A 15395-nucleotide genomic window follows, 5' to 3' on the forward strand; every position below is an offset into this window, starting at 1 on the left:
ATCTATGGTAGTTGTGGGGGCCATCGTCTATTCTCTTAGCCCTACTCCCCCAAAGGCATATGTCCCAGCCTACATGTTATGACAATTCATTTTAGGATAAATCAAAGGAACCACACCACCACATAAACATGAAAATACCCAGAGTATCTTAAAGCTTAACATATGCTCAATAAATGTTGTTCTAAAATTTCCCTGTGTGGGAGGGACACCTATTTAAGTTAGAAACCCACTTGAAGGACCCTATTTCATTCTTACCATTTATAACCAACCACAGGCGGAAACAGGTTAAAGAGGAATCATATTTGTTCTACTTAAGTTAATCCTGACATTGGTTTCTTTCTCATCTTATGGTTAGCCTTGACACAGACTTGAACTATCCCATGATTTCAGCTGGGAGTTTTGGATTGTCATGTGACTACAAAGAGACTTTAACCAGGCTGATGTCTCCAGCTAGGAAGCTGATGTACTTCTTGGTTGACTTTTGGAAGGCCAATAATTTGCCATTCAAAGATTATTCCTGGAAAACTGCATATGTTTTCAAGAATAGCACAGAGTCTGAGGACTGTTTCTGGTAAGCAGGACCACTTATATGCTTCTAGCACTGGCCATGAACTCTCCACCCAAGTATGCAAAAGAGTAATGGTACCACATTTAGGGAAATGCAAGAATCAACCCTAAGACCTCTTCCTAGAAACTTTGGGGTGAACTTAGAAAGCACAATACTCCATTTCACCCAGTAAATAAAATATTCCTGTCAACTCTGAGTTTTTGTACTATAGACTCAAAGGTTTCAACTTATCTGTGATAATGAAGTTTATAGACAGAGCAGCCTTCCTTCTGCTAATAGCAGGAAACCATTATAAGGTACCTGACAAATGTCTACCATTTGTTTATATACACGAAGATTCCCTAAAACTTCTATACTTTTACTAAACTAGATATCCACCATCCAGACTATTGATACCATGGTGTGAACCATCTGTTGTGTTGATAGTGGAAATGAATCTTAGATGAACAAGTTCCAAGACAGATCTGTAAGCAATGAGCAAACAATATGGAAGGCCATGAAGAAACTAAGCTGGTTTCTTAGAGTTTCTCTTTTATCTTCTTTAGGTACCTCAATGCTCTGGAGGCTGGAGTCTCCTATTTTTCTCAGGAACTTAGCTTCAAGGAAATGTTGAGGCGAGATGACCAATTTCAGGATATCTTAATGAACCAGAATAGGAAAAGCAATGGTAAGAAGACATGGAAATAATTTTTTGTCAATTTCTTCCTTACAACTACCACATTTTTATGAGTTGTTTTGACAGATCTATTACCACAAAGCTATCCTCATTACCTCCATATATCTTGTTCACTCGCGGAGATGCAGAGTTGCATGCAACTCCATCATATTATTCCTCTTATTGATTAAAACTCTATCCTATCAGAGAAAGGAGAAAGATAGTGTTGAATAAACACATTAAACATCATAAAAGTAATGACGAAAACCTAGCTTTTATAAACCAAAATGATATGACTCACCATTGATAAACTGCTTTTTAAGTTGATCTCAGTGCATCTATTATTGGATTTATGACTAATCTTCACACATTCTGAACCCTGGGCCTGTGATGACCAAGAGGATCTATTTACTGATATCTGACTTCAATTAAAATTACAAGGTTAGCAGACCATCTCACTTTCATCTGTCCCCGTATCTCACATGACCAGTGATCTCTCAGCTAACAGGTCAAGTATGGGATAAAATCATCCTTGCTAAGTTATGACGCGATTCGTTTCATTTTCCAATAGTTCTCTTTACAAATAAGATATATCAGGAGCAAAGGAATAACTTGTGGACCTTTCCTACAAAGGGAAGATGCTTGCTCACTAGGAATTCCTAGTATCACTCAAATCATCACCTGCTGGCATTATTAAGCATTTGTCATACTAAGAAACTTCCACGTACGAAACATTGCCAAGATGTGGGGGGGGGGGGGGAGTATAAATATCCCTTAAAAGAAGTATTCATGTCCCTAAGGTGTTTACAATTCAATTGAACAAATAGTATATAAAAAGATGCAATGAAATGTCCCCCCAGCTCCACTTTCTCATAGTCATGCATTTGGGAAATCTGGTGGCAAAGAGGAGTAAAGCTCACAGAATGACATTGGACTCTGCCACTGAAATCCCTAAGACTGAATTCTGAGTTAAAAAGCTATAAACAGGGGATCCCTGGGTGGCTCAGTGCCTGCCTTTGGCCCAGGGCGTGATCCTGAGTCCCAGGATCAAGTCCCACATCGGGCTCCCTGCATGGAGCCTGCTTCTTCTTCTGCCTGTGTCTCTGCCTCTCTCTCTCTCTCTCTCTCTCTCTCTCTCTCATGAATACATAAATAAAATCTTTAAAAAAAAAAGCTACAAACAAAGCTCAAGGGAAGTTGCTTAGGAGCACTACATAAATTCTCAGATTTCCTTGACTGTATCTTTTTCAACCACTTTACAATTGGTGAGGTGCAGATCACTTATCAATGAAAACAGTTTTCATAACTACTCCAATCTGGTAAAAGAGAATAAACACTGAATTGATTCATAAAGTTGAAAATAAGAACTCTGCCATCTACTTGTTTTTTAACCTTTTGATATCTTGGCTTCCAGTCTCCTTAAATCAATGAAATTAAGGGAATGGACCAGAGGATTTTAAAATCTCATACAATTTTACTCTGACACTACACCTGTAACGAACGAACAAACAAACAAACAAAAAAAGCAAAAGACAGTAATTGATGAATTGGTGCTAATCTTAAAACATAAATGTATCATGGACCTACTGTTTGTATATAGACTGTTGTGTATTTCCGTCCTTATCTTACCCTCTCTCCTCCAGTGATTGTTACGTGTGGTACACCAAGCACCATCAACTCCCTCAAGGGAGACCGGGCAGTGGCTGAAGACATTGTGATTATTCTAGTGGATCTATTCAAGTAGGTATAATATTGGAAAGTAATATTGGAAAGAACTCTTCTCTTTTCAGAAAGGAAAGATTCCCAGGATTTCCAAAAGATGCATTCTCTTTTCTCTTGCTTTGCAAAGACTTGAATGGGGTTCAGTCATTAAAATATAATAATATTTTAATGAATGTTTTATTCTTTCATCATGCCCTCATTTTCATTTAATTAACTGTGGCCTTAGCAGACATGCATATCTTTGACGTCATTATCATGTCTAAAACAGAAGATTTATGACCCATTAACCCCATATGTCTACTCATCTACAGAGATCCTCGTCTCCAGCCTGATTTTAAGATATTTTTCCAGGCAGTGGTAAATCAACCAATAACCCAAAAACATTATTTTTGAGAACGTGGGCCTTATCTGTGCCTTCTATTGCTAATGGCCTTTGATCCTAGATTATTTTTCCTTTGCCACCTTTGGTAAAGAAGAAAGTTTCAGTTACATGAGTTTGCTTTTCTGACTTCTGTGATCCAGTCACAGTAGTGATTTTATCCTCTGTAATTCTCTAGAACTAGAGAGAGAAAATTCTGGAGAATACAAACCATCTTCCTTCCTTCCATCCTTCCTTTCCTTATATTTCAATATTTATTTTTAATTTTTTAAGGGCAGCCCGGTTGGCTCAGTGGTTTAGCACTGCCTTCAGCCCAGGGCATGATCCTGGAGACCCAGGATCGAGCCCCACGTCAGTCTCCCTGCATGGAGCCTGCTTCTCCCTCTGCCTGTGTCTCTGCCTCTCTTGTTCTCTGTGTCTCTCATGAATAAATAAATAAAATCATAAAATAAAATAAAGGTAATTCCAGGGCTGCATTCCTCGGGGATCCCTGGGTGGCTCAGCGGTTTTGTGCCTGCCTTCCGCCTGGGGCATGATCCTGGAGTCCTGGGCTCGAGTCCCACATCGGGCTCCCTGCATGGAGCCTGCTTCTCCTCTGTCTGTGTCTCTGCCTCTCTCTATTTCTGTGTCTCTCATGAGTAAATAAATAAAATCTTTTTTAAAAAATTGGAATGTAATTAACATACAGTGTTATATTTTACCACTCATCTTCTAATATGATTGGAGACCCTACAAACTGTGTCAAGATGGTATTTGAGTCAGATTGAACTTATAGAAAGTGTCACTGGTGCACCTGTGCCCCTTGCCCCATTGGCTAGATCATATGACCTCACTTATCTGATTGCATCATTAATCATTATACCAGTCTCTACTCAGACTGGATACTGTTAATGTACTACATATTTCCCATATTTACCTAGTCACTTCACCCATACTATACGTACTTGTCATAGTGTTAAGAGGAATGAAACATAGGAACTGCAGGTCTATTTGACTACTAGTTGTTCGTTAAGGTAATCCAATCAATCAATAGCCTTTTAGCTTCAAAATACAGGAAAGAAGACAAAGCTATCAATAGTTCCTTCCTACAACCACATTGACAGCCACTTTCAATAGTTGCTTTGCCCTCTGGAAGGAGTCCTCAATGTAGCCAGGTTGGTGTAATCTTACTTTTAGCAAATCCTCAACCACCTGCCAAAGTGTTGGCATTCCTTTGTCACTGTACTCAAAGGACACCTGGCCATGTTGTGGGAAGATCATGAGATTTATTTGAAAGCTGATACTAAGTGGCTTTCAAATTGTAATTCTGACACTTCTGGTTTATTTGACTTTTGGATATTACTTAGAATCTTGAAATTAAAACTTCTCTTTTGTAAAATGAGAATAAAGATGCCTACTTCATAGGAGTACTTTTAGGATTAGGTATGATACTATAAGCAAAATACTCAGTCTAGTCCTCGGTGCATAGATGTGTTCACCTACTGTTTGAATAGTAAATTATAGCTAACCTAGTTATAACAGTTCAAACATGTTAGATTCTTTGCATATTAAAACACTCAAATGATCTGGAAGCTTGGAAACTATATGATTTGCAGCACAACCTTAGACAGTTTTGAAGATTTAAAATAGACCTACTATCCCCGAGGAGTTGAGGATATGAGATCAATACACTAAAGTCAAGGAGCTTACAGTGTTAGAGAAAATGTTTAGTCTCTTCATACTTATGTTTCGCCATAAATTTAATTTATCAAATTCCTCTGTATCCTATCCCAATATATCTAAACTATTATGAACACCTAAAGAAAAGAAAGTTTCCATATATAAACCAAAGATCAGTAAGCCCTGAAAGCGAGCACTAGCTCACATGTCCAGCTGCAAAAAAAAACAAAAAACAAAAAACAAAAAAAAAAAACCTCCCTCTTAGGGCACCTAGGTGGCTCTGTCAGTTAAGCATCTGCCTTTGGTTCAAGTCATGATCCCAGAGTTCTGGGATTGAGCCTTGCATCATCAGGCTTTCTGCTCAGCAGGGGAGCTTACTTCTCCCTCTCCCTCGGCCCCCTCCCCCAGCTTGTGCTCGCCCTCCCTCCCCCCCTCAAAAAGAGATAATAAAGTCTTTAAAAAAAAAAAAACCTTCCTCAAAGACGTATCTGTGTTTTGATCTTCCTGTCCACTTGTGGGTGTAAACCACAGCCCTCTTACTCAACTTAGCATATTAGAAGACAATAAACCTATCTGGGAAAGTAGAAAGTTTTACAGGTTTTGGAAAAAAATGTTTATAACTATTTCAAGGCTGGCATTGTAGCTTGTGGGATTTGTAGAAGCTCCATATGATTTTTAGAAGAACCTAATTTCACTAGGAACTTGTGGTTTTTATTACAGTAACGACTACTTCGTGGACAATGTCACAGCCCCTGACTATATGAAAAATGTCCTTGTCCTCACCTTGCCTCCTGAGTATTCCATCTCCAACAGCTCTTTCTCCAAAGGCACACCACAGGTTAGTTTCATGAGTATGTTCTCTTTCCTTTATCAAGGGTAAGATATTATCGTCCTATGCAAGACCCAAATTCTCAAGTAGCAATTGTTTTTTGTTTGTTTGTTTGTTTTACTCCCATTCACTTAACAAATGTAAACTGAGATAAACTCTGTGCAATAGGAAGATTACTGATACTTAAACTCGTACTAGAGGTCACTCTGCTGGGCTCTACACCAACACAACAATGCACACTCTTACACTGGAATGGAGGTGACAATGTGGGAAGATAGGAAGAAGCCCTGCTAATTTGGGGAAGTTGAAACTAAACAATGTAAAAAAAAAAAAAGTGGAGTTTCCTACATCCTAAAGCAACTTTCTGCTGTCACTGATATCAAAATTCTACCTTTAGAGATATAGATTTCTAGGTTAAGATATTGTCTTCTATTATAATTAAGTTGACCATTGTTTAAATTTGTCTAAGAGAGTCCTGCTTTATTCCTCTTACCCAGCATCTCATCTAGTTTAGCATTTATCCCAGAAAAAAAGAACCTATAATTGGACATTACATCATGGCCACCTTGTTATAATGCAGGGGCCCCCGACTCTATAGCACATTGGGCCTTGTCAGTCCCGCACCTTACTGTGACTAAATTCATCAGATGTATTCTGTCCTCAGAGTTAGTTGAGAGCAGTTCCCTCCTGGGAAGAGGAGGAAAAGAGCAGTACTGAGGACCCTGAACAAACTTGGGATGGCAAGCCCCCTGCCAGATCCAAAGAGCTATAAGGGAAGTTGGGTGCCTTGGGAAGTATCACAGTTTTTTCCTAGGTTAGCAGTTCTAAACCCTCCAAAAGACACTGAAGCCAATGAGAGGCATTTTCTTTTTATATATATTTCTAGCAAATATACTTCTGGGTGTAATATTCAGATATCATTTACACAGCTTCTAGGCTTTGGCAGAAGTATGACTCTTCACAGGTAGGAAGTACAAAATGCCCAAGTTGACAGAATTTACTTGGTCTCAGGGGGCATAAGACTTTTAATACAATCCCAACTCTGTGAAGACCACCATGCAACTGTCGAAAACTGTCTTCAAAGCAAGTTTAATTGTACCACCCAATCAAATCTGTCCCTGGACCATTCAGGGTGCTGAGGGGCAGAGAGTATTTTTACTGTTGTTCTCTTTTATTCTTTGTGAACACATTAAACTATAAGCAACATCTTTTTCTATATAAAAGCACCCAAGAATTGTGAAAATGCTGCATGCTGTTCTTCCTAGTTGAAATGATAGATTTTGCCATCCTGAGAAGAAGGTATAATTGCTTTTAGTTCCTTTCCTAAAGGCAGTGTTCCAGGTTTATTGATTCCGAAGGAAAGGCAGAATTTTGATACCAGGTTAATAAAAGACCCCTGGCTCAAGGACGTATTTTCCAAAGGGCTTCTTTAATACCATCCCTAGGGGGATCCCTGGGTGATTTAGAGGTTTAGTGCCTGCCTTCAGCCCAGGGTGTGATCCTGGAGTCCCACATCGGGCTCCCTGCATGGAGCCTGCCCCTCCCTCTGCCTGTGTCTCTGCCTCTCTCTCTCTGTGTCTCTCATGAATAAATAAAATTTAAAAAAAAAAACCCATACTTCTCCTTACTATCCCTTTACCTTTCCAGCTACTCTGCTGACCCCAAGAATGTTTTGCTCCAGACTCAAAACCAGAATCGCTTTGTGGGAATTCATTTTAAAGTTTTTCTTTCTCATTCAGGCAAAGAATAACTTTGCTCTTGCCTACTTGAATGGAGTCTTGCTCTTTGGACACATGCTGAAGACATTTCTTGAAAACGGAGAAGCTATTACCACCCCCAAATTTGCTCAGGGCTTCAGGAACCTCACTTTTGAAGGTACTGGTTTCCTAGGAGCAAACAACAGCAACAAAACTTAACACTTTCTACAGAAAGCTGAAGAAATTCAGGCTTCGCGGATAGACTTTGGGAAACAAAGAGGGGGTTTGGCAATAGATAGATGAACAGCTAGTTATCTTTGAACTTATTTGAAGGCAAATGCTATTGCCTAAGTTTGGGGGTTACTATTATCAATATCAGTATCCTAGTTTATGCTTTAGGATTTCAGAATCTTTTGATACCAAAGAAAGCGCATATGGCTTGGGCTTTGTACTTATGAACAAGCTCATCACAGGGTGTTTTGGGCAGTGATGTCCTGACTGTGCTTGGAGACTAGCAAGAAGAGAACTCTCTGCCATTTGATTTTGGTACTTCCATATCTCCATCCTATCCTTTAGGGACCTGGGACCCTGTGTTACCTCTCACACAACCAAACCTCTCATAACAATATCATCCCAAAGTTCCCAATACATATTCCTGACTGGGAAGTTTGGTATCTTATTGTAATTTTGATTTACATTTCCCTAATGATTAGCAATATGAAGCATCTTTTCATGTATTTATAGGCATTGGTATATGTTCTTTAGAGAATATCTCTTCAGTCCCTTGCCCCTTTTCAAACTGTTTGGTTTTCTTGTCTGGCTATTTTTTTTTAATTTTTTATTGGTGTTCAATTTACTAACATACAGAATAACCCCCAGTGCCCGTCACCCATTCACTCCCACCCCCCGCCCTCCTCCCCTTCTACCACCCCTAGTTCGTTTCCCAGAGTTAGCAGTCTTTACGTTCTGTCTCCCTTTCTGATATTTCCCACACATTTCTTCTCCCTTCCCTTATATTCCCTTTCACTATTATTTATATTCCCCAAATGAATGAGAACATATAATGTTTGTCCTTCTCCGACTGACTTACTTCACTCAGCATAATACCCTCCAGTTCCATCCACGTTGAAGCAAATGGTGGGTATTTGTCATTTCTAATAGCTGAGTAATATTCCATTGTATACATAAACCACATCTTCTTTATCCATTCATCTTTCGTTGGACACCGAGGCTCCTTCCACAGTTTGGCTATCGTGGCCATTGCTGCTATAAACATTGGGGTGCAGGTGTCCCGGCGTTTCACTGCATCTGTATCTTTGGGGTAAATCCCCAATAGTGCAATTGCTGGGTCGTAGGGCAGGTCTATTTTTAACTCTTTGAGGAACCTCCACACAGTTTTCCAGAGTGGCTGCACCAGTTCACATTCCCACCAACAGTGTATGAGGGTTCCCTTTTCTCCGCATCCCCTCCAACATTTGTTGTTTCCTGCCTTGTTAATTTGCCCCATTCTCACCGGTGTGAGGTGGTATCTCATTGTGGTTTTGATTTGTATTTCCCTGATGGCAAGTGATGCAGAGCATTTTCTCATATGCATGTTGGCCATGTCTATGTCTTCCTCTGTGAGATTTCTCTTCATGTCTTTTGCCCATTTCATGATTGGATTGTTCGTTTCTTTGCTGTTGAGTTTAAGAAGTTCTTTATAGATCTTGGAAACTAGCCCGTTATCTGATACGTCATTTGCAAATCTCTTCTCCCATTCTGTAGGTTGTCTTTGAGTTTTGTTGACTGTATCCTTTGCTGTGCAAAAGCTTCTTATCTTGATGAAGTCCCAATAGTTCATTTTTGCTTTTGTTTCTTTTGCCTTCGTGGATGTATCTTGCAAGAAGTTACTGTGGCCGAGTTCAAAAAGGGTGTTGCCTGTGTTCTTCTCTAGGATTTTGATGGAATCTTGTCTCACATTTAGATCTTTCATCCATTTTGAGTTTATCTTTGCTAGGAATAAACCTAACCAAAGATGTAAAGGATCTATACCCTCAAAACTATAGAACACTTCTGAAAGAAATTGAGGAAGACACAAAGAGATGGAAAAATATTCCATGCTCATGGATTGGCAGAATTAATATTGTGAAAATGTCAATGTTACCCAGGGCAATATACACGTTTAATGCAATCCCTATCAAAATACCATGGACTTTCTTCAGAGAGTTAGAACAAATTATTTTAAGATTTGTGTGGAATCAGAAAAGACCCCGAATAGCCAGGGGAATTTTAAAAAAGAAAACCATTTCTGGGGGCATCACAATGCCAGATTTCAGGTTGTACTACAAAGCTGTGGTCATCAAGACAGTGTGGTACTGGCACAAAAACAGACACATAGATCAATGGAACAGAATAGAGAACCCAGAAGTGGACCCTGAACTTTATGGTCAACTAATATTCAATAAAGGAGGAAAGACTATCCATTGGAAGAAAGACAGTCTCTTCAATAAATGGTGCAGGGAAAATTGGACATCCACATGCAGAAGAATGAAACTAGACCACTCTCTTGCACCATACACAAAGATAAACTCAAAATGGTTGTCTGGCTATTAATGCCTAATCAGATATATGATTTGCAAATATTTCTCCTATTTTCCATGTTACCTTTTTATTCTGTTGGTAATGTCTTCATGCACATAGTTTTTAAATCTTCATGAAGCCCAATTTGCCTAATTTTTTTCTTTGGTTGCCTGTACCTTTAATATCATATCCAAGAATTCACTGCCAAATCAAATGTCATGAAGCTTTTGCTCTGTGTTTTCTTCTATAGTTTTATAATTTTAGGCCTTACATTTAGGTCATAGATGCATTTTGAGCTATGTGGATATCCAATTTTTCCAGTACCATTTGTTAAAGATTGTCTTTTCCCCCAGTGAATAGTCTTGTCAGTTTTAGAAAAATCATTTGATTGTATATGTACAGGTTTATTTCTGGACATCCTATTCTATTACATTTGCTTAAATATCTGACTTTATGTTTTGGTTACTGTTTTGATTACTGTAGCTTTGTACCAAGTTTTGAAATTAAGAAGTAAGTCCTTCAGCTTTGTTCTTCTTTTTTCAAGATTATCTTGGCTATTTAGGATTTTTTGAGATTTCAGTTGAATTTCAAGATGACTTTTCCTATTTCTGCCAAAAAAAAATCATTGAGATTTTGACAGGAATTGCATTAAATAGATAGACCGTGTGGGTAATACAGATTTCTTAAAGATATTAAGTCTTCCAATACATAAACATGGGAGGTTTCCACTTATTTATATCTTCTCTAATTTCTTGCAGAAATGTTTTATAGTTTTTTCTGCACAAGTCTTTCACCTTGGCTAAGTCGATTCTTAAGTATTTTATTCTTTCTGATGCTATCATAAATGGAATTGTATTTTTATTGAAATATAGTTGACACACAATGTTATCAGTTTCAGCTATATAACAGAGTGATTCCACAAGTCTGTATTTTATTCTGTGCTTGCCGTGAGTATACTTACCAACTGTCACCATACAATCCTATTGTAGTACCATTGACTATATTCCCTACACCTTTGTTTTTTTTTTTTGTTTGTTTGTTTGTTTTTCTTCTTCTTTTTTTCTCCCTACACCTTTGATTATACATTGACTCTATTTCCTCTACTTTTTACCCCTATGACTTATTCAATCCATAAATGGAGACTTGTAAATGCCACTGGCATAGTGTGGTATCCTATTCTGAATGTTCATTATTATTGTATAGAAATAAAACTGATATTTGAGTGTTGACTTGGTATCACACTACTTTGTTGAACTCTCTTATAAGTTCTAACAGTTTTTTGGCAGAATCTTGAGAATTTTCAACATTGTAAAATCATACCAGCTGTGACTTTTACTTCTTCCTTTCCAATCTGGATACCTCTTATTTTTATCTTGCCTAGGTGCTCTGCCTAGGTATTCCAGTACTATTTCTAATAAAAGTGACAAGGATGGGCATCTTTGCTTTATTCCTGATCTTAGAAGGAAAGCTTTTAGTCTTTCACCATTAAGTATGATGTTTTCTATGGGTTTCTCATAGACAGATTTTATTGTGTCGAAGTAGTTTTCTTCTTTTCCTAGTTCATTGTGTTTTATCAAAAAAGCATATTGAATTTTGTAAAAGGCTTTCTCTTCATCAAATTGATAAGATCATGCATTTTTTCCTTCATTCTTTAATGTGGTATATTATATTTATCAGCTTTTATATGTTGAACTATCTTTGCATTCCAGGAATAAATCTCTCTTGGTTATGGTGTATACTTCTTTTAATATGCTGATAAATTCTGTTTGCCAGCATTTTGTTGAGGACTTTCATATCAGTGTGTAGTTTTCTGAGAGTCATTTTCTGGCTTTGGTATCAGAGTAATTCTGGCCATATAGAATGAATTAGGGAATGTTTCCTCCTTCTCGGGTTTTTTGAAAAGTTTAAGAAGGATTGGTATTAAATATTCTTGGAATGTTTGTAGATGGGAGCTTGGGTAGCATAGTCAGTTGAGCATCCAACTCTTGGTTTTGGCTCAGATTGTGATCTCAGGGTGATTAGATCAAGCCTCTTGTTAGGCTCCACACTCAGCATGGAATCTGTGAAAGTTTCTCTTTCTCCCTCTGCCCACCTCCCTCTTCCATCATGCTCTCTCTCTCTAAAATAAATAAATAAATCTTTTTAAAAAGAAATATTTGTAGAATTGACCAATAAAGCCATCAGATCCAGATTTTCTTTGTGTTTTGGTCAGGAGATTTTTGATTACTGATTCAATCTCCCTAGTAGTTATAGGTCTATTCAGATTTTCTATTTCTTCATGGTTTAATCATAACAAATCTTATGTTTTTAGAAACTTGTCTATTTCATCTTGGTTATCCAATTGTTTTGGTATGGAAATGCTCCTAATAATTTTTTAAATTTCTGTAGAATTGATTATAAAATCTCCACTTTCATTTTTTATTTTAGTAATTTGAGACTTTTTTTTCTTAGTCCACTTCCTTAAAAGTTTGCCAATTTTGTTGCTCTTTTTTGAAAAACCAACTTTCAGTTTCATTGATTTTTTTCTGTTGTTTTTCAGTTCTATATTTCATTTACCTCTGCTCTAATCTTTATAATTTCCTTCCTTCTGCTAGCTTTAGGTTTAGTTTGTTCTTCTTCTGGTTCCTAGATTTTTGTTTTGGATTTGTTCTTATTTTTTAATGTAAACACTTCTGTAAAGTTCCCTCTTAGCACTGCTTTTGCTGTGTCCCATAAGTTTTGGTATCTTGTGTTTTCATTTTTATTTGTCTCTAGGCTTTTACCAATTTCTCTATGATTCTTCTTTGATCCTCTGGCTGTTTAAGAGTATGCTGTTTAATTTCTACAAACTGGTAAATTTTCCAGTTTTACTTCTGTTATTTAATTTTCATGTTATGGTCAGAGAAGATATTTTGTATATTATCTATTTTTTAAAATCTATTCAGACTTAATCTGTGGCTAACATATGGTATATCCTGGAAAAGGTCTTACGTGCACTTGAGAATAAAGGTCTTATGTGTATTTTGTTGTTGGGTAGAATGTTCTGTATTTGTCTGTTAGATCTAGTTGGTGTATTGTTCAAGTCCTCTGTTTACTTACTTATCTTCCATCTTATTATTTCATCCATTATTTAAAGTAAAGTATTGAAAATTTTAACTATTACTGTAGAACTGTCCATTTCTCTGTTCAATTCTGTCAATTTTTGCTTCATATATTTTGGTAGTCTATTATTAGGTGCATAAATGTTGATAATTATTATATATTCTTGCTGTGTTGAAACTTTCATTAATATGCAGTGTCCTTTGACTCTTATAAAATTTTTTAATTTAAAGTCTATTTTGGGGGTTTCTGGGTGGTTCAATTGGTTAAGCATCCAACTCTTGTTTCTTAGTTCAGGTTGTGATCTCATGGATTGTGAGATCGAGCCCCACATTGAGCTCCATGATCAGCAGAGAATCTGCTTGAAGACTCACACACACACACACACTTATGGCTTGTGCACGTGTGTGCACTTTCTCTCTCTCACAAATAAATAAAGCTTTTTTAAAAATAAAGCCTATTTTGTCTGGTATTAGTATATGTACCCTGCTGTCTTTCAAGTTCCCATCTGCATAGAATAGTTCAACCTATTTGTGTTTTTTAATCTAAAGTGAGTCTCTTATAGATATTATATAGAATCATTTTTTTAAAAAATGCAATCTCCTAATCTCTATCTTCTATTGGAGAATTTAATCTATGTTATATTTAAAGTAATTACTGACAGGGGAGATTTACTTTTGTCGTTTTGCTGTTTGTTCTCTATTGCCTTATAGCTTTTTGTCTCACTTTTTGTCTCATTTTGTTTCATCTTCTTTTGTGTGTAATTGGTTTATTTGTAGTCAAACATTTGAATTCCTGTCTTATTTTTTTGTTCATATTCTTTAACTATTTTCTTTGTAGTTACCATGGATATTATAGTTAAAACCCTAAGGTTATTACATTCTAATTTGACTTCACATTAGTTTAACTTTGATATCCAAAAACTCTACTCCTTTAAGACATCCATACCCACCTCTTTCAGACATTGATGTGGCAATACATCTTTATACGTGTGTGTCCAAAAACACAAACTAATGATGTTTTAAGCATTAATCTCTTAAATTATGTCAAAAGCAAAATGTAGAGTTACAAACCACAGTTACAATAATGCTAGTTTTTAGACCATTTTTAAAAACACATTCATCTCTTAAATCCTGTAGAAAACAAGTGGAATTATACATCATTTTTATATTAATGCTAGATGTTATAATTGCCCATATATTCGCCTTTCCTGAGATCTTTATTTCTTCATATGGCTTCAAGTTGTTGTCCAGTGTCCTTTTATTTCAACCTGTAGGATTACCTTAAGCATTTCTTGTGGTGCAAGTTCAGGTGGTTACACTCTCTCAGCTTTTGTTTATCTTGGAATGTCTTACTTTCCTCCTCACTTTTGACAGAAGGATTCATTGGATAAAGAAATCTTGGATGAAAGTTTTTCTTTTGGCATTTTGAATATATCATTCCACTGCCTTCAGACCTCCAAAATTTCTTTTTTTTTTTGATCTCCAAAACTTCTAATGAGAAGTCTGCTAAAAATCTTATTGAGTATCTCTTGCATGTGACAAAGCACTTCTCTCTTGCTTTTAAAATTGTTTTTTTTTAATTTTTTTAAAATCCAATTTAATTTAATTAACATATATTGTATTATTAGTTTCAGAGGTAGAAATCAGTGATTCATCAGTTGCATACAACACCCAGTGCTCATTACTTCAAGTGCCCTCCTTTTATTTTCAAGTGCCCTCCTTAATGCCCATCACCTAATTACCCCCATAACCCCATCCAATTCTCCCCCAGCAACCCTGTTCATTCCCTATCGTCAAAAGTCTCTTGTGGTTTGCCTCCTTTTCTATTTTCATCTCATTTTATTTTTCCTTCCCTTCCCCAGTGTTCATCTGTTTTGTTTCTTAAATTCTACATATGACTGAAATCATATGTTATTTGTCTTTCTCTGATTGACTCATTTTTCTTAGCATAATATCTTTTAGTTATGTCCATGTCATTGCAAACGGCAAAATTTAATTCTTTTTAATGTCTGGTTTTGACAGTTTGATTAAAATGTGTCTCAGTATGGCTCTCTTTGAATTTGTTTTATTGGAGTTTATTGAGCTTCTTGGATATTTATTCATGTATTTCATCAAATTTGAGAAGTTTTGGGCATTATTTCCTTAGATATTCTCTCTACTGCTTTCTCTCTTCTTATTTATTCTTCTTCTGGGACCTCCACAATGCATATGGTGGTCTGCTTATGGTGTTACACAGGTCCCTTAGGC

The 15395-nt window shown here is 36.8% G+C and overlaps 1 protein-coding gene across 1 annotated transcript in view; it reads left to right on the forward strand.

The window, feature by feature from the left end:
- Positions 1 to 15395, forward strand: part of GUCY2C (guanylate cyclase 2C) — a 74414-nt gene that overhangs the window by 12485 nt on the left and 46534 nt on the right. The window contains exons 5-9 of the mRNA XM_035707089.2: positions 356 to 571; positions 1114 to 1235; positions 2867 to 2963; positions 5704 to 5821; positions 7552 to 7687. Of these exons, the coding sequence (XP_035562982.2) occupies positions 356 to 571; positions 1114 to 1235; positions 2867 to 2963; positions 5704 to 5821; positions 7552 to 7687 (689 nt within the window). The remainder of the gene's footprint in view (positions 1 to 355; positions 572 to 1113; positions 1236 to 2866; positions 2964 to 5703; positions 5822 to 7551; positions 7688 to 15395) is intronic.

Source organism: Canis lupus, chromosome 27, assembly GCF_003254725.2.
Source record: "Canis lupus dingo isolate Sandy chromosome 27, ASM325472v2, whole genome shotgun sequence".
NCBI lineage: Eukaryota > Metazoa > Chordata > Mammalia > Carnivora > Canidae > Canis > Canis lupus.